Source organism: Macrotis lagotis, chromosome 1 (genome assembly GCF_037893015.1).
Source record: "Macrotis lagotis isolate mMagLag1 chromosome 1, bilby.v1.9.chrom.fasta, whole genome shotgun sequence".
NCBI lineage: Eukaryota > Metazoa > Chordata > Mammalia > Peramelemorphia > Peramelidae > Macrotis > Macrotis lagotis.
In genome coordinates, this window is record NC_133658.1 from 906,377,577 (window position 1) to 906,396,325 (window position 18,749).

At 41.4% G+C, this 18,749-nt stretch overlaps 2 protein-coding genes across 3 annotated transcripts; both read right to left on the reverse strand.

Annotated features, from left to right (window-relative positions):
- Window positions 1-3,858: 3,858 nt before the first annotated feature.
- On the reverse strand, window positions 3,859-4,369 carry LOC141509639 (cytochrome c, somatic-like). Its single transcript, XM_074219328.1, has 2 exons — window positions 4,104-4,369; window positions 3,859-3,921 (listed from the first exon to the last, which is right to left on the reverse strand). Exons 1-2 carry the CDS (start codon window positions 4,356-4,358, stop codon window positions 3,859-3,861), a joined length of 318 nt encoding a protein of 105 aa, XP_074075429.1. The 5' UTR covers window positions 4,359-4,369.
- Window positions 4,370-6,979: 2,610 nt separating this feature from the next.
- Window positions 6,980-17,056, reverse strand: IGSF23 (immunoglobulin superfamily member 23). 2 transcript variants are annotated; one of them, XM_074219325.1, is made up of 7 exons: window positions 16,933-17,055; window positions 14,419-14,796; window positions 13,265-13,543; window positions 11,763-12,032; window positions 11,130-11,289; window positions 10,545-10,609; window positions 6,980-7,268 (listed from the first exon to the last, which is right to left on the reverse strand). In XM_074219325.1, the coding sequence occupies exons 1-6, from the start codon at window positions 16,994-16,996 to the stop codon at window positions 10,576-10,578; spliced, it is 1,185 nt and encodes a 394-aa protein (XP_074075426.1). In that variant the 5' UTR covers window positions 16,997-17,055; the 3' UTR covers window positions 6,980-7,268; window positions 10,545-10,575. The 2 variants fall into 2 exon arrangements, with proteins under 2 accessions (XP_074075426.1, XP_074075427.1); XM_074219326.1 differs by lacking the exon at window positions 6,980-7,268 and adding an exon at window positions 7,289-9,223 and having other exon boundaries at window positions 16,933-17,056.
- Between the last annotated feature and the right edge of the window lie 1,693 nt (window positions 17,057-18,749).

Here is an 18,749-nt window from a genome sequence, read left to right on the forward strand (position 1 = left end):
GTGAATCCACAAAAAGAATGGACTGTGGACTCTGAACCCACGAATGAATTGAAACTGCATTTTAAGTGAGTATAGGACTAATGGACTCCCTAACATCTCGCCCAGGAGGTGGAAGATTCTTGGTATTCTCCCCTTTGTTATAATTTTGTTATCATTCTTTTGCTTCTTAGCTGGTATAATTGTATATAATATATAGGATTTCCATGTGGGGTCCATTCCTGGGTGCAATTACAGTGTCACTCTCTGGAGTTGGCCCCCTTTGCTTTCTAGGCTCTGGTTAAGACTACAGTCCTGCTGAAATATGCCTTAGATATCATGTTCTGAGAGTGTCCCTCTTAAATTTAAGCCTATTGTTATATCAGGCCTCAGTTTTAGACACCTCCCTTGAAGAGGAAAACACTTTTCAGAACTTAATTCAAACCATTGCTAACACCTTCAATGTAACTAACTATTGGATTTGTGGGGGGGGCCTCAAGGATTGAGCATGTGGCCATGGGTGCTGGTTCCACTTGAACCTGTTTGGTTATTGAGTAAGAAATCCTTAGTACATAATGGAACTGGATTTTTGGAATGAGAAGGAAGAACACCGCTGGCCACTGGTAGAATCCATGACAGGGAGATATTGCCTTAACCAAACTGGGAAGGGACTTGACTTAGGACAAAGTAGTTGCAAGTGGACTTTCTCTGCTAAGGTTGACAATATACAATTAGTGCCAAATTGTGGGAAGTATCAGGGCCATTGGGATAAGACCCATGTACAGTGTAATGATGGCACCTGGGTTTGACATCATACTGGCAAAATGGATGAGAATCATTGCCAATATCTACTCAGTGGAGTGGGAAGGTGTAAAGGTGACCTATCCATAGCAGAATGTAAAAAGTATAATCAGAACAATGGTCCCTGATTACTCAGCTCCAAAGGTGGAGATGGGTAAATGACAATGGATGGGAAGGGTTCTTTATTACTTTTTTGGAGTGCCCAAAATAGAGGTGGAGAACCTTGCATTGAGAGATGTAGCTGGGAGGAAGGACCACAATTGTGGAAATGCCAGTACAAAAATGCTGGGCAGATGAAGTGTGCTGGAGGCCCTCTAGGGGATCAGGATATGCAGTATTACCCTGTAACAGAACATAATCAGACTAGGATTTTCCAGAAAAAGAATCTGGCTCTAAAAGGACATTATTGGGTATGTGGACAAACAGCCTATACATGCCTCTCACTAAATTGGACAGGGATCTGCTATATCGGATTAATTAGACCTAAGTTCTTTTTCCTCCCAGATCAAATAGGAAGTTCTTTAGGTATTCAATTAAATGATGACATAGGAAACCAGAAATGGAGAATAGATACTTCTCTAACAATAAGTGGAGATGCTAATGGTTGGGGGAATGCCTGGCCCCCACAAAGGATAATTAAGGAGTGTGGCACTGCTGCATGGGCACAAGATAGGAGTTGGGGATACAGGACACCAATTTGTATGTGAAATAGAATCATTAGACTTCAGGCTGTAGTGGAAATTATAACTAATCCAACGGCAAAGGCACTGGACTTATTGGCAGAGGAGATCAACCAAGCTGTACTACAACACAGATTAGTGTTAGATTATCTGTTGTCTGAGGAAGGGGGTTTGTGGAAAATTGAATTTGTCCACTTGTATGAAAATTGATGACAATGGAAAATTGGTGAAGGAGATCACCACAGAAATTAGAAAAATAGCCCATGTCCCTGTCCAGACTTGGAACTCTCCCTTTAATACTTCATGGTGGGCTTGATTTAGAGGGAGCTGGTGGCATCAATTAGTGTGGTACGGACTTCTAGTATTAGGAGTCTTGATAATCCTCCCTGTCTGTATACCATGCATGATATGGCTGGGTACTAGTTCAGTTCATAAAATCCTTTCTCAAATAGTTTTGGCTGAAGACTAAATCCAAATGCTGATGTTAAGGAGAGAAGGTTGGACTCCTGTGAGCCAAGATGAAGAAATTGAACAGCATTGTGAGGAATCATTACCAAAAATTGAAGCAGAACAGGGGATAGAATGGGTGAAAAGTCAGCAGAGAATATAATAAATAAGAGGAGGGATCATGAGGGGCAAAAGTGCTGACTTTTCAGAAACATAGTGCTAAATTAGTCTAAGCCATAGGTCTCATGAATCAAGTGAGCGTGAGAACCAGGATCTCCAGCTAGAAAAATTATGTCAACCTAACCATATAAGACGTAAACAAGCTTAGGTACGCCTCCCTTCTCTTTGGGCCATCAAATTTGAGCAATTGTTGTAAGGGACAGCAGAAAAGAGGAAGGGGAATGGGTTGTGGTTTTTGTGTTTTTTTTTACCCTACTTCAGCTTCTGTAATTCGGCTTTTCCTGCGCTCTCTCACTCACATAGAGAGTTAGGAACTGCCCTGCTTCTTGTAAGAACGAATTAAATCTTAACTCTTTGCTGGCACTTTGAGAGGACTCTGAGTAGTCATTTTGGGTGAGGGTCTCAATACTCCGTACAGGAAGATCTGACTTCAAAGCTCATCCCATACACTTACTTGTGAACCCTGAGCAAAGTCACTTAACCCTGTTTGCCTCAGTTTACTCAACTGTAAAATGAGCTGGAGAAAGAGATGGCAAACTATTCCAGTACTTTGCCAAGAATACACCAAATGTAGTTAAGGAAAACTGGACATGATGATTCAACAATATTTCTCTTCTTGAATAAGCATCTTTTTAAAAAAATATTTGTTTCCCCAATAATATGCAATAATAGTTTTCATCAATCATTTTTTTCAAGATTTTTGAGCTTTACATTTTTCTCCCTCCCTTCCTCCCCTCCCCTGACAGAAAGCAATTTAATATAGGTTCTATATGTATAATTATACTAAACATAGATTCATATTAATCTTGTTGTGAAAAAAGAATCAAATCCAAACAGAAGGGGAAAAACCCCCAACATAATACTTAAGACAACTTTTATTTTTTTATTTTTTTTAAATATTCACAAATGTTTAATTGCTGAATCAAGTTTTGGGAGTGACCATGGATACACTAATGGCATATCTCCATACAATTGAATCCTCCAAGTGCATTAAGTTTTAAATATGGCTACAGATGTAGTACTAATGGTACATCCCTAAACTGGACTCTCCAGGTGAATATACCACTGCTATTCACATATTAAGAACATGTCTGTAAACTTTCAATTGAACAGGTCTTGAAAAACAGGTACTTAGCAAGTCAGGAGATCCTGTCTCCAACTGAAGTTCTGCAGTGATGGGATGACCTTTACTCAAGTCCTTAGACAATACACTGAAATGCCTTTCAACAAGTTAAAGGCAGTATTTAATGAAATCATTGTAATTTAAGTTACTTATGCATAAAGTTAGGGAACTTAAGATGGATTCAATAGGACTGGCTTTTGGACAGGCTGGGGCCTAACTCCCCCCACCCCAGAACAATTCCCCCACCCCCAAAACTCATAACAGGTAAAAGTCATATGAAATTATTAGGTAGGCTTTCCCCATAGTTTGGTGAAAGAAGCCAGATTTAATTAAAAGTTTTCTAAGACGTGGGGCACGGGCACATAGCCCTTGCTTTAAAAAAAAAAGTTGCCTAAATCTTTTAAAATAAACATTCAAGTGTGACAGCTTGGTTGTGACTGGACTTATGAGCGAAACAGAGAGAAGGGATCATTTCTTAGCTACCTAATCTACCTAATCTACATAATCTACATAATTTCTCTATTAGAATAGCCATTCATAATCGAAATGCTCAGGTCGATGAAACCAATTTAAATAGGGTTGTTATGGTACACGTACAAAAAGGAAAGAAGTCTCATGGGCTGCTTCTGACAATAAATAAGGCGGTGTACGTTACTCCTTGGTGGCCTTCTTCAGGTAGGCTATCAAGTCGGCCCTCTCGCCCTTCTTCTTCTTCTTCTTTTTTTTTTAGGGTTTTTTTTTTTGCAAGGCAAATGGGGTTAAGTGGCTTGCCCAAGGCCACACAGCTAGGTCGTTATTAAGTGTCTGAGGCCAGATTTGGACCCAGGTACTCCTGACTCCAAGGCCGGTGCTTTATCCACTACGCCACCTAGCCACCCCTCGTCCTTCTTCCTGACGCCCGCGAAGATCATCTTGGTGCCGGGGATGTACTTCTTGGGGTTCTCCAGGTACTCCATCAAGGTGTCCTCTCCCCAGGTGATGCCTTTGTTCTTGTTGGCGTGGGTGTAGGAGAAGCCGGCGGCCTGCCCCGTCTTGCGGCCGAACAGCCCGTGCAGGTTGGGGCCGGTCTTGTGCTTGTCGCCCTTCTCCACCGCGTGGCACTGGGCGCACTTCTGCACGAAGATCTTCTTGCCCTTCTCCACGTCCCCCATGGCGGCCCAGTCCCCGGCTTGGCCCGCTGCGCCCGACGCTGCCTCTGCCCAAGGACATGCCGCACCCGCCCCTCAAGACAACGTTTAAAAATTGAAGATAGTAAAATTTGGTCTGCATTTAAACTCCACAGTTCCCTCTCTGGATATGGATAGTATTTTCCATCACAAGTTTACAGTGATGTTAGTGTGTATAATGTTCCTCTGGTTCTGCTCATTTCACTCAGCATCAGTTCATGTAAGTCCTGCCAGGCATTTCTGAAATCCTATCTCTCATGATTCCTTATAGAACAATAGTATTCCATCACATTCATATATCAAAATTTGTTTGCCATCCCCCAATTGATGGGCATCCCCTCAATTTCCAATTCTTTGTCACCATGAAAAGAACAGCTATGTATATGTTTATCTATCTATCTATCATCTATCTATCTATCTATCTATCTATCTAACCTATATTTACATGTGAGTATTTTACCTTTTATTGTAATCTCTTGGGATGTAGACCAAGTAGTGGTGGATCAAAGGATATACACAGTTTTATTGCCCTTTGGATATAATTCCAAATTGCTCTCCAGAATGGTTGGATCAGTTCACAACTCCAGGAACAATGCATTAATGTCCAGTTTCCCCACATTCTTTCCAAATGGATTATTTTCCTTTTTTATCATATTGGCTAATCTGGTAGGTGTGAGGTAGTACCTCAGAGTTGTTTTTATTTGCATTTCCCTAATCAATAATGATTTAGAACAATTTAACTAGAAAAACTTTGATTTCTTCATCTGAGGATTACCTTTCCATATCCTTTGATCATTTATTAAATGGGGAATGACTTCTTTTCTTATCAATTTGTCTCAGTTCTCTATATATTTTAGAAACAAGTCCTTATCAGAAACACCAACTGTAAAAATTGTTTCCCAACTTACTGCATTCCTTTTAATCTTGGATGCATTAGTTTTGTTTGTGCAACAACTTTTCAATTTAATGTAATCAAAATTATCCATTTTGTCTTCTATAATATTCTCTATCTCTTCTTTAGTCATAAACTGCTCTTCTTTTCTGACAGATAAACTACTCCTTGTTCTCCTAATTGACTTATGATATCACATTTTATGACTAAATTCTGTACACATTTTGATCTCATGTTGGTACAGAGTGTGAGATATTGGAAATTATGCCTAGTTTCTTTCAGATGATCTTCCAGTTTTCTAACAATTTTTATCAAAGAATGAGTTTTTATACCAGAAGCTGGAGTGTTTGTATTTATCAAAATAGTTGATCATTATAGTCATTTACTGTTGTTTCTTTTGCATTTAGTCTATTCCACTGATCCAACACTGTTTCTTAGCCAGTACCAAACAGTTTTGATAATTGAAGCTTTATAATTTTGGATCTAACCATCAATGAACTCCTAAGAAAAAAATCTCCAAAGCCAGATGGATTCACAAGTGAATTCCACCAAACATCTAAGGAACAATTAGTTCCAATTCTATATAAACTATTTGGGGGAAAAAAAGATGAAGGACTTCTGACAAATTCCTTCTAAGACACCTATTTGGTGCTGATAAGTAAACCAGGAAGAGTCAAAACAGAAAGAAAATTAGAGACCAATTTCCCTAATTAATATGGATGCAAAAATTATAAATAAAATATTAACAAAGCTATTACTTGAAGTTATCTAGTGATAACTAGGATAACATAACACCATTAAGCAGGATTTAGACAAGCAACGCAGGGTTGGTTCAATGGGGAAACTATCAGCAAAATTGACCATATCAATAACAAACCTATAGAAATTAGATGATTATTTCAATAGATGCTGAAAAAGCTTTTGACAAAATGCAGCACCCATTCCTATTAAAAACACTAGGGAGCCTAGAAACAAATGGAATGTTCCTTAAAACAACAAACAGTATCTATCTAAAACCATCAACAAGCATTATATGGAATGGGGAAAAGCTAGAAGCACTCCCAATAAGACTGGGGTGAAATAAGGATGTCCGTTATCACCACTATATTGTATCAGAAACCTTAGCCTTAGCAATAAGAGAAGAAAAAGAAATTGAAGGACCAAGAATAGGTAATTAAGAAAACTCTTTGCAGATAATATGATGGTACACTTAGAGAACCCTAGAAAATCATCTAAAAATTGCTTGAAACAATTGGCATCAATTAGCAAAGATGCAGGATATAAAATAAGCCCACAAAATCATCAGCATTTCTATATATTACTATATATACTATATATATTATATATACTATATAATATATATACTATATATTACTAGCAAGACACAGCAGCAAGAGATAGAAAGGGAATTCAATTCAGAGTAACGGTAGACAGCATAAAATACTTGGGAGTCTACCTGCCAAGGCAGATTCAGAAACTATAAGAAAACATCTCTAAATTACTATTCACACAAATAAAATAAGATCTAAATAATGGGACAAAAATCACTTGCTCATGGCTACCATAATGAAAATGCCAATTCTACCTAAATTAAATGACTTATTCAGCATCATATCAATCAAGCTTCCAAAAATTACTTTATTGAGTTAGAAAAAATAATAACTAAATTCATATGGAAAAAACAAAAAATCAAGAAATGAAAAAATGCAAGAGTAAGCACCTTTTATTTATTTTTTGTCATAGATTTTTTTTAATAAAAGATTTTATTTATTTTGAGTTTTACAATTTTCCTCCATTCTTGCTTCCCTTCCCCCACCTCCCCACAGAGGGCAGTCTTTTAGTCTTTACATTATTTCCATGGTCTACACTGATCTCAGTTGAATGGAGTAAGCGTCTTTTAAAAGAAACCGTAGTATCTCGACTGGTCACTAGAGGGCACTCAAGCTCAGTTTTGCTCTTGGCATAGAAGTGACTTCATGATTCCGGATTATTTCAAGTCTAGTCTAAGAAATGAAATATTGATAAAATATTAAAATATGGATACAGTATGTGTATGTTTTAGCCCTTCTCCCTTCTCACCTCCCTTTTGGAGGTATTATTTCAGTATTCTTCTTTTGGGACCACTGTAGGATTATATAGTTTATTATACATAATATAAAATAAAAATGAAAACAAGCCAAGCCCAAATAGAGATATGATGTCCATGCCAATCTTTGGTAAAGACAAGAGAAATTCTAACAGCCACAACTGGGGAAGGATATTAACTCTCCCTTTTCAGGCTCATGAATTCAAACAAATTAGGGAATACATGACTGACTGCTTACTAGACTGGTAAGGCTCTTAGTAGCTGTGGTTCTTAGTTGCTTCCTGGAGACATTACATAATCTCGGCATGACATTTTCTAGTGTCCACCTGTGACAATGAGTGACTTGTCTCCTGCACTTGCCACTAAGTTTGAATGTGAGGTGAGAAGGCAGATACAGACAGAACTTCCTTCTTTCATTCTGTATTGGGGTTTCCATTCTCAGAATTTTCTTTGCCAGGTCCTTTTTTTTTTTTGAATTGGTTCTTGAGCTCAAAGAAGTAGCTAAACAGGCAAAATTCTCCTATGCAAAAAATGTTTCTCCCTTCTTCATTATAATTTTTTTTAAAACCAGGAACTGTTGTCTAGCTTTTCTGCCATCTTACAGTTTTGAAACTGATTTTTTGAATCCAGAGGTAAGACTTTTAATTTATCCTCATTGCATTTCATTGGGTCCAGTGTACTAGCTTGACATGATCTTTTTGGATTTTGCCTCTAATATATAAAGTATTAACACTCTCTCCTAGCTCTGTATTAGTAATTTGATAATTTGTTAATTTGATGAACCTGTGATATATGTGATCACTGATAAAAATGTTGAAAACCATAGGATTGAGGAAAGACATTGGATAAGTCCCTACAGATAGACACCAACCTGTGAATCTCCATTCTTTGGGCCTTATAATTACTATTGGATGTGATCATTTCTATGTCATTTGGTCAAATCCTTGTTGTTCAACTCATAGAGGGAAGAGACCTTACATATTACATCAGGGAAACTGAACAATAGAGGGGGTTAAGTGAATTCTAGTGTCACCCCAATAGTAAGAAGGAGAGCCACGATTCAAATCAAGATTCTTCAAATTGTAATTTGAGGAAACTGAGTTCTGTAGTCACATAGAAAGTTTGAGACAAGACCAGATCTTCTGGCTCTTTCCATGATGCTGTGCTAAGTTTCCTGAAATGTATCCAGCCATCTCTTTCACTCTCCCTTCTGTCTCCCAGAGAGGGGATGGCAAAAGGCTGAGTTTGGGGGAATTGGACAGAGAGAACTAGAAACAGCAGCAGCTTATTGGTAGCGTCAGACATCTCTTGAGCTGAACTCCATAACTATGTTAGTTTATCTACTTTGATTAACCACTTAGGATGTGGGCTCCAATTATTTCTGGTGCCTGAAGTGATGGTCTTTGGGCCACAGTCAGAATATCTAGTTGAAGAGTGTGTGACTGTGGAAGGATAGCCAGAGTCAAGGAGTGGGGAAGGAAACTGTGTGAGTGTGTATGTGTGTGCATGTGTGTGCATGTGTGTGTGCGTGTGTGTGTGTGTGTGTGTGTGTGTGTGAAGGGGGAGTACCAATTTTCCTCAGGTGTGAAATAAACCTTCATAGTGTACTAAACTGCATCTACAGTGTCCTTAGGAATCACTGACTTTAATCCTCCCATTTTACAGATGAAGAAACCAAGGCACAGAAAAATAGACTGACTTGCTTAAGGTCACATAGCTAAGAAGAAGAGTTGTAACTTGAACCCAGGTCTTGTGAGCCCAGTGGTTTCCCCAAGGACACCACACTGGTTGGTTCATTGCTTTTTACTGAGGGGGATCTCAGGCTGGTCATCATGTTCCTTCCTTGCCTCCCTGAGGTCTCTTGACCCAGACCTGCAGGGACAGAAGAGGGTCAGTGTTACTATCTTGTCAAGGAGAAGTAGGGAGACTGACAGATGTCCTGCTCATAGCCACAATCTTTCCCTGATGCCCAGGATCTTGGAGAAGATTGTAGAATTGTAGAATGGCATTTAGGGTTCTCTTTATCCCATATGCTCAATACCTTGAATGGGTCCCTAAACCTTTAACAGGACCTGTATTCTCCCACCACTGAGCTTTTGCTTACACAATTTCTGGGACTTTTCATCCTCAAGTAACATTGCTACCTATTTTTTAAAGTCCATCGCAAAGGCCACCTTCTCCAGGAAGCTGTCCCTTATCTTAGCAACACTTTGCATAGGAGGCAGCTAGCTGGCATGGTGGATAGAGTACTGGGTCAGATATCACAAAGATTTATTTTTCTGAATTAAAATTTGGTCTCAGAAACTGGTCCTGGGCAAGACCTGCTTACCTCAGTCTCCTCATCTGTAAAGTGAATTAGAGAAGGAAATGGCTGACCATTCTTTTCTTTGCTAAGAAAACCCCAACTGGAGTCCCAAAGTTGGTTGAACCACAATGATGAAAAGACACCCAGCATGTTATACTGTATATATTACAGTTTTCTCTATGTGTTTCTTAGTCTTGATTAGAGTGTGATCTACAGAGGGACAGAGAATAAATAGCTCTTCTTTAAATGGTCTGTCAGTTCCCAGCACCCAGTAGGTTCTGGTAAATTGTTTGTTGAATAATTAAATTGAATCAATTTTCAGAGTGAGGAAAGATCATGTAATCCAATCTGCCCAGAGAGGGGAAGCAAGTTATCTAATGGAGCTTAGCAAGTTGACTGGAATCCTGATCTCCTAAGCCCCAGGGAGGGCTTTTTCCACTTTCTTGAACTGTGTCTTAGCTTGAGTCTTAAACTTATTTTTTCCCCTGTGATTTGACTCATTTTTTCTGGTCATTCTCATTCTACCAACACCTGGCCTGGAGGCTAGACAAGGAGATGGTCAAGTTCAGATGTTTAGAGATGGCTACTTCTAACTGGAATGAGGATGAATGCCCAATGAGCTCCTTCTTACTACTACTACTACTACTACTACTACTACTACTACTACTACTACTACTACTACTACTACTATCACATTAAGGCTCTTTTCAGTTCTGCCATTTTCTCTTCTTTGTTTCAAAGCTCCTTCTGAGCTCTGACTTTCCCTGTTCTAAGGACCCTTCTAGCCCTGATATTCCATGGGCTAAAGTTCTCTCTAACCAGGACATTTTGGACTCCACATTTTATGTCTTTTTCCAGGCTTCCTTCCCCTTCCCTGTCTGTTTTTACCTCCTGCATTGAAGGGATGAGTTTTTCAGGCTCAGAAACAACTACAGTCCTTGATTCTTCCTTCCCTGCAAAGGAAAAAGGAGACGAAACCTTGTTTCAAATGCGGAATATTAGAGAGGCAGGACATCAGAGTTGGGAGGGGTCTTAGAAAGGGAATGTCAGAACTGGGAGGACCTTAGTGATGGAGAATTGGAGAGGGCTCCTTTCCTGAGTTCCTCAGGAGGACTTGAGCAAGGAGAAGAGATGTTTTGAGCCCAGGAGGAGGTGGGGAGCCTTGTTTCATTCATGGCAGAAGAGAGAGTTGTCCTCTTAGTAGATGCCAGTGGAATCAGTAGGCATTGCATGTCACTACCTAGGTTACCTCAGAGATGGAACTAGGATGCAGTAATGGGGCTTGTCCTCAAGGCAACAAAATTCATAGGGGCAATGACATTGATAATTAAGTGCAATATCTCCTGGCTCACTCCCCCCCCAGGAGGGATGGGTTACCCTGACAAACCCATACCATACCACTCAAGAAGGAGGGTTGCTTTGGCATGCCAAAAGAATGCTCACCAAATACAGTGAAGGGGAGGCCTTCCTTACCTCAATGCCTTCCTGTTGATCACAGCGTTTACTATACACCCAAAGAAGGTGATTATCCCCACAGTTCCTGCTATGGTCAAACAGATGGCAGGAGCTCCAGAGAGGGAGTAGACAGGATCAGGTTCCGTGGGTTCAACGGTAGCATCCTCTGAAGTGGTTTCTAAGAAATGAGAACATAATAGAGTGAAGACTCAGCCAAGCTGTGGTCAGGATCCCTGCCCTCCCCCACCAGACACAAAACAGATGAGAACATTGGGAATATCACAGGAAACTGTGTCCAGACCTTTTGGGTCTTGGTTCCTTAATGTGTAACAACATTAAACCACTTTTACAGAAGAGGAAACTGAGGCACAGAGGGGTTAATTGAATTGCCTACAGAGTCTCAGCCACAAATGGAGAGAGAGAGACAAGATTAGAACTCCAATCTTCTGAGGTCAAACCTAGCATAATCTCCTTGGGATCATTTTCTAACTTGACATACATGTGTTTCCTCCTTACATGTAGAGGATAGACATTATATCTTGTGTTGGTTCCCTCCCTCCCCCAAGAGCTAGCATGTATTTCTTGGATACTAGATGCTTATTAATTGATCTGGGACTGGGGTGGGGCTGGAATCATCCATGATGAACTCACTGGGCAGCTGCACTTGGATGGGATTGGAGATGATTACGCCTACACGGTTCTGTGCTCTGCACATGTAGTTGCCCAGGTCCTTCTGGGTCAGTCTCTGGATAATGTGCTTGTCTTGGGTCCCACATACATTGCCATTAAAGAGCCAGGAGATCAGGGGTATGGGGTTTCCTGAAGCAGAGCATCGTAGAATCACAGAGTAGCTGAGGTTACTCACAATAGTGTCATTATATATCTTTGGATATGTTGTCATCATCAATGATTCAGGCCCATCTGTTGAGGGGTAGAAAGTGCCACAGTGAGGTGAAGAATCTAAGGATGTATCATGGAAGAGAGACGGTTAAATAGAGGAAAGGGTCTGGTAATTACCTTCAAGTAGAGAGGGGACAAATGTGGAATATTAGAGAGGCAGGACATCAGAGTTGGAAGGGGTCTTAGAAAGGGAATGTCAGAACTGGGAGGACCTTAGAACAGGGATGTTGGAGCTGGAAGGAACAGAAAATGTTAGAATTTGTAGAGACCCTTAGAACTTTGAATATCAGCTCTGGGAGGTGTCTTTAGAACAATAGGAATATAATAGAAAATAGTTATTTTTTCCTAGAGATGGAGAAATTGAAGTCCAGAAATTGAAGTCTTGACCAGGGTAGCCCAGTAAGTCGAATCAAACTGAAGTCATATTCCAGGGCTATGGACTCCAAGCCTAGAGTTCTTTTCACCAAATTCTTGCTATTTTCTTCTTCAAACAACCTAGAACTGGCCCAGACCAAGGGTTGAATGTCATAGAAAGGCGGATTCCAGTTCATTAGTAGAAATCATAACTATCTCAATTTAAAGCTTGCAAAGCACTTTATGATGATTCTCTCATTGGTTCCTCACAATCATCTTGGGAATACACTTTCATTAGCCCTATTTTATAGATGAGGAAACTTAGGCCAAGAGAGGTTAAGTGACTTGTTCAGGTCACACAGTGACTGAATTAGTGTCCAAGGCTGGATTTGAACCCAGTTCTTCTGGCTATGGGCCTAGCGCTGTTATGTGTCATACCCCCTCCTTCCCCAGGTGCCCCACTGGACCCAGAGACTGTCTCACTATTTCTAAAATGAGATAGTTGAACTAGGTGACCCTCAAAGACAGCTGTACAGAGAAATTAATGCAAAATTTAGTCCAAGGACTTGAATTTGAATCCTCTTTCTGTCACTTCCTGAGTGACCTTGGGCAAGACATTTCACTTTTCTGATCTCCATTTCGCCATCAGTAAAGTAGAAGGTTATTGTATCAGATGACTTTTGTGGTTCTTCCTAGCACCGAGGTGATCCTTTCTCTGTTTCTTGGGGATGGATGTGCCTCTGGCAAAGGATTTCTTCATTGGGTAAGAGGTTGGACCAGGCTTTTCTTTTGCCCTAAGCTGGATGACCTCAGTCTCTTTGCCTGTCTGTGCAGGGTGGGTATGGGCGGGTGGGTGATGGAATCAGAGACAGACAGGGGGAGAGACCTGAGTTACTCACAGAGCACAGTCAGTTGAATGCTGTCACTTGTCCGGCTGTCAGACTCATCAATCACTTTACAATAGTAGAGTCCCCGGTCATTTCTTTTCACCTGCCGGATGGTCAGGGTCCTGTTGCCATTGGTCAGCTCCAGCCGCCCTCCCCCCTGCAGCAATAGGCCACCATCATACCAGAGAATTGTGATATTGCTTTCACTGGTGTGACAGGTGAAGACCACTGAATCCTTGTTCTCCACAGCAACAGTCATGCTGGCTGAGATGTCTGGACTGAGAATAAATTCTGAGGAAGAAGGAGGTGAAGGAATGAGATATGGAATAGAGGCACTGTCATGGAGTCAAGGTTCAAATCTCATCTCAATGATCACCCATGTGACTTTGAGTCAGCCACTTGAGGTCTCAGTTTCCTTATCTTTAAAATGGGGTGGGAGGGTTGGACTAGGTATCTTCTGAAATTTTTTCCTAGCTCCTAGCTCCATGATCCTATATAAATGACCTTAATTTCCCTTCCCTTGCCTCAGTATTCCTCTCTGTAAAATATGGGGGTTAGAAAAGATAGCCTCAGAAGTCCCTTCTATTTTCATTTTAGGCATCTGCCAGGATGCTCTGGTAAATGTCTCATCTCCAGAGTCTTCTCTCCTCCCTTTGAGTTCTCAATGCACTTAACTAACATTATTCATGTACAAATTATATGTGTACAAATCCTCCTTTTTCCCTTTCCCATGGGAGGAACTGAGGCCTCCCTCTCCCTCCATAGCAGCCTGTTCCAGAGGGGATTGTCCCTTCTCTCTCTTAGACCCTTGTTTCTTGGGGTGAGGAGGAGGGATCATATGACACTGGTGGTAGAAGGGTGATTTTGCTATCACTGAATCCCCCCTATTTTACAGGGGAGTAAACTGAGACCCAGAGAAAGGAATGTCACCTAATGTCACTGGGCTGTAAGCTTCAGAAGCAGGAGTACAAATATGGTTCTTTTGAGCCAAATTCATGAAGCCCTGCCATGTGCCAGCTCAGCACTGGGGATAAAAAAAGGAAATGGTCTTTGCCCTCAGGGTCTTCCCTATTGTTATGAAAGCAATAGAGACTCCAGGGACCCCCTTCCTTCAGAGTTCTAAGGGCAGGATTTCCCAGGCCATGACTATGGTAAACTCTGCTTACCATGCTGGCGTCTCACACGGATGTAGGTGGATGCCTTCTCTTGTTCAGAGTTAGTTTTTAGCACCAGGGAGTAAAAACCAGTGTCTGAGGGGGTGAGGTTTCTGATTTCCAACGTGTTCCAGTTTGTCAGAACTTCCCTCCTGGTGTGGGCAGGACCAAGATGCTGGGTGTAAGATCCTACCTGGGTGGTGAGGATGCGGTTGGTGATCATATCAGGGTCCTGGGGACGGAGCCCTGAGTACCAGCTGGCATTGATGATATGGTTTGGAGTGTTCAGTGCAGTCAATCTCACGTTGCCTCCTTCGATGGGTTGCTTTGGGACTGTGACGATGAAGAACTCAGTAGATCCTAGGTGGGTCCAGAAGCTGAGCAAGGTAGCTTGGAGAAGGACCAGAAATGAGTTTGGGGTGGGATGGATTGGGAAGGGCAGCAATGTGAGAGCCTGAGTGTCCCATTAGGGATGGGTTGGTGCTCCCTTCTCATACATGACTGGTGTTCCTTCCTTGTCAAGTGGATGACAGTTGAGCTGTAATTTTTACACATATATGTTAAATGGGAGAAGCACACCTTCTATATTATTCCAGGGATGGTATCATAAGATATTTGTTGAAATGGAAGTTAAAGACCCCGGAATATGAGTGCAATACTGAGTTTGGGAGAATAGTGTAGAATAAGGTTGAATAAGGTTGACATTTACCCTTGTCGGCCATTTTAACTAATTATTCTTGCTAACTAGGTGCTTAGCATGGTCACTGTGCTTTAGCTTCATTGGACTGGGGTGAAATGTTGCCTATACCTTTATTATGGTACTGGGAGAGAGGATGGATGTTTGTGTGAGGCTCTCATGTGTTTTACAAAATATTTCAAGCTTTTCTTGTGAACAAGGCAGAGAGATGTAGCACTTTAAATAGATCCAGAACTAGATGGACAGATGGAGGGAAGTCTTTAGTGATGTCCCCTAAGGGTCTGTCCCTAATAATTTTATAAAAGCCTTGATGAAACCATAGATAGATGCCATGTTCATCAAATTCACTAGCAACACCAATCTAGAAAGTTTGGCCAACACAATAAATGCCATTCAGGTTTCTAAAAGATTGGGACAGATTAATTATAGGGTCAATTCTAATAAGATGAAATAGATTAGGGATAAATATAATCATCCTTTTGGATTTAAGAAATCAACTTTTTAAATGTAAGATGAGAGACACGAGGATAAAAAACACTATCATCCAAAAAAAGATAAAACAGCTTGATTAGACTGCAAGCTGCTTCCAGTGTCATAGTGCAAGATGGCAGCCATGAAAATGAAGATTATCCTTGGTTACCTTAGGAAAAAGAGGTGATGGTCCCTCTGTGCTCTTTGTGTTGTCTTCAGATATGGTAATCTATGGTTTAGATAGGTGAGTGAATGAACAGAAGGGCTCTAGAGAAATACATCCAGGATGGCAAAGGTTTGGGAAATGATAATGGCATATCCAAACACCAATGAGAGCAAATGGGCATGTTGAGGATTGGGAGAGGGGGAGGTCAGCTGTATTTAGGTAGCTGAAGTACTGTTTAATAGAACAGGTTTCGGCTTGGGTCTGCTTAGCTTATGATGACAAAGTAAGGGGGCAATGGAGGAAAAGTGAAAAGAAATTTCTTTGGTCTCAGTATAAGAGCAAACAGACTCCCTAACCATTCGAGTTGTGACAAAGTGGAATGTGCTGTCTTGGAAGTCTCTCTTCTGAGGGCTCTTCCAACTTGTGAATTCTGTGAACCAATAACTCTGTAGCTACAGAGTGGGGGCTACATGGAAAGAATGGGAGATACTAGGTTCTATTCCTCACACTGCAACAAAGTAACCTTGAAACTCTGGGGAAGTTGAGTTTCGCCATACAGGGGAATTTCCCCAAATGAAAAAGGAGAGGGCTATGCTAAATGATTTTTTAAAACAAGGTTTTTGCATGGCAAATGGGGTTAAGCAGCTTGTCTAAGGCCACACAGCTAGGTAATTAAGTGTCTGAGGCTGGATTTGAGCTCAGGTCCTCCTGACTCCAGGGCCAGTGCTCTATCCACTGCGCCACCTAGCTGCCCCCTAAATGTTTTTAAAACATTCTTTTGTGGCTTTGAAATTCATTTCTCTGTGGTCTAAGGACTGACATCTCCTCTGTGATCTCTGAATTCTTAAGGTCCACAGGCTCTAAAATTCTCCATTTTAAGCTCTGAACTTCTACATTGGATGTTCTAATGGCCTCTCTAATTTTCACATTCTAAATTGTGAGAACCCTCCCACCTTGGACATTCTGGCATCCATTCTGCATCTATGCTTATCTGTGTCTGAGGGTCTGTGTATGAGTTTTTGGGTCCTGTCCAGAGTAGGCAGAGCTGTCCCATTATTTCAAACTTGTGCTTGGACTTGGGCTTTCCCCTGGACTGTTCCCTCCCTTATAGATGTCCCTAAACCTCAGTGGTGTGGGTGTGTGTGTGTGTGTGTGTGTGTGTGTGTGTGTGTGTGTATGGTTCTCCACTTACCTGTGAGCAGGAACCTCTTCCAAGGGCTTCCCGAATCCTGTGGAGGGTCTCTGGATAGCTCCATGACTTTGCCTCTTCAGGGGACTTTGACCTTGACGACCAATTAATTTTTACCTCCCTTCCTGAGTAGAATTATTTTCTCAACCAGCAGCTAATGCTGCTTTTATCCAATCCTGGCCCTAGAACAAGCTCGGCCCCTTTCACTGGCTTTGTCTTTGGTGACTTGGCTTGCCCTGCCCAGGATCATATAGTCTATCTGTCTGGCAGGGACTTTGTCCTTGATCCCTCCCTCTCAGAGTGCTGCCTGAGTTCTCCTGCCTCCCCAGGGAAACCTTTCCTAGACTTCAACCCCTCCTTCCAACTACTCTCCAGGGACTTGCAGGGTCTCATCAGCTGTCTCCCCATCCTAATATGCTTCTTTATCCCTGAGAAAAATCCTCTGCATGCATGACTTTGAGAGGAAATAATAACCAGTTACATTTATATATTGTTTTAAATGTATAATAGAGTCAGGTGGCTCAGGAGATAGAGCACTGACTCTGGAGTCACCTTAGACACTTGATACTAGCAGTATGACCTTGAACAAGTCAATTCCATTACCTCAAAAGCTGAAATTAAAAAAACACTCAATAATCCAAAATAGGTGGTAGTACATAAAATGTTATAGGTAAGATACTTTCTTGAATCATCTGTCTCTGATGTCTTCACCTTTTCTATTTCTCCTCTGAGAATCCCAGGTTCTCTGTTGCCTCATCTCTGGGACAAGAGGAGAAGAGGGACTACAGCCAGGTTGATATCTTTCTCCCTGTCCAAGTTCAGTATAGACTCTCGGCTCCATGGGAGGGTCTTGTGACCAGAATGGAGTGGATAGAGTCTCTTACCTACAGTGGGATGGGAGCCAAATCATATTAGGTGGTGATACCCTTGCTGGGCCCTCTGTTTAATACCATGGCTTTGGTTTAAATCGACTGGGGTTCCTGGTCCTTCCCCTCCAGTGGTGATTGTTTTCTTCTTCTTTCTCTTATATTCCTGTCAAATTATCTGTTCCAAACAACTTCTCAACTAGCCTGGGCAAAGGTTCCTAACTTCCAGATACAATCAGGAATAATAGATAATTACCATGATTAATTTCTTTTTTTAGTCTAAAATAACCTGAACTTTTGACTCATGGGATCTGGTAGAAATTGAACACTCCCCCTTCCTTAGTCTTCTTCCTGCTCTCTCCCCTCCCCCACTTTGTTTTCAGGGCAACCTGGTGTAATGGGAACAGTCCTGAACTGGGAGGCAAGACTGGATTCTAGCCTTGGTTTTGACAATCCCTTGTCTAGAGACTGGCGTAGGGCATTCCCAGGGGACAAAACTCCTTCTACTAGTGCATTCTCTGGCATTCTCTGTAATTTAGAATTTTAGAGTTGTTCAGAACACAGAATGGTTAAATGACTTGTAGAGAGTCTTCATGTATGAGAGAGAGAGAGAGAGAGAGAGAGAGAGAGAGAGAGAGAGAGAAGCAGAGAGAGAAGCAGAGAGGCAGAGCGAGACAGAGACACAGAAACAGAGACAGAGAGACAAAGAGAACTAGAGGAGAGGGAGAGAGAGAGAGAGAGAGAGAGAGAGAGAGAGAGAGAGAGAGAGAGAGAGAGACAGAGAGACAGAGAGAGAGAGAGAGAGACAGAGGGACAGCGAGACAGAGACAGAGAGAAAGAAAAAGAAACAGGTATGAACCCAGGAGTTTCTACTTCTGAGGTCAGCTATCTGTTCACAGTACCTATTACTACTTTCTGGGTCTCAGTTTCTTTATTGATAAAGAATTTATCCTC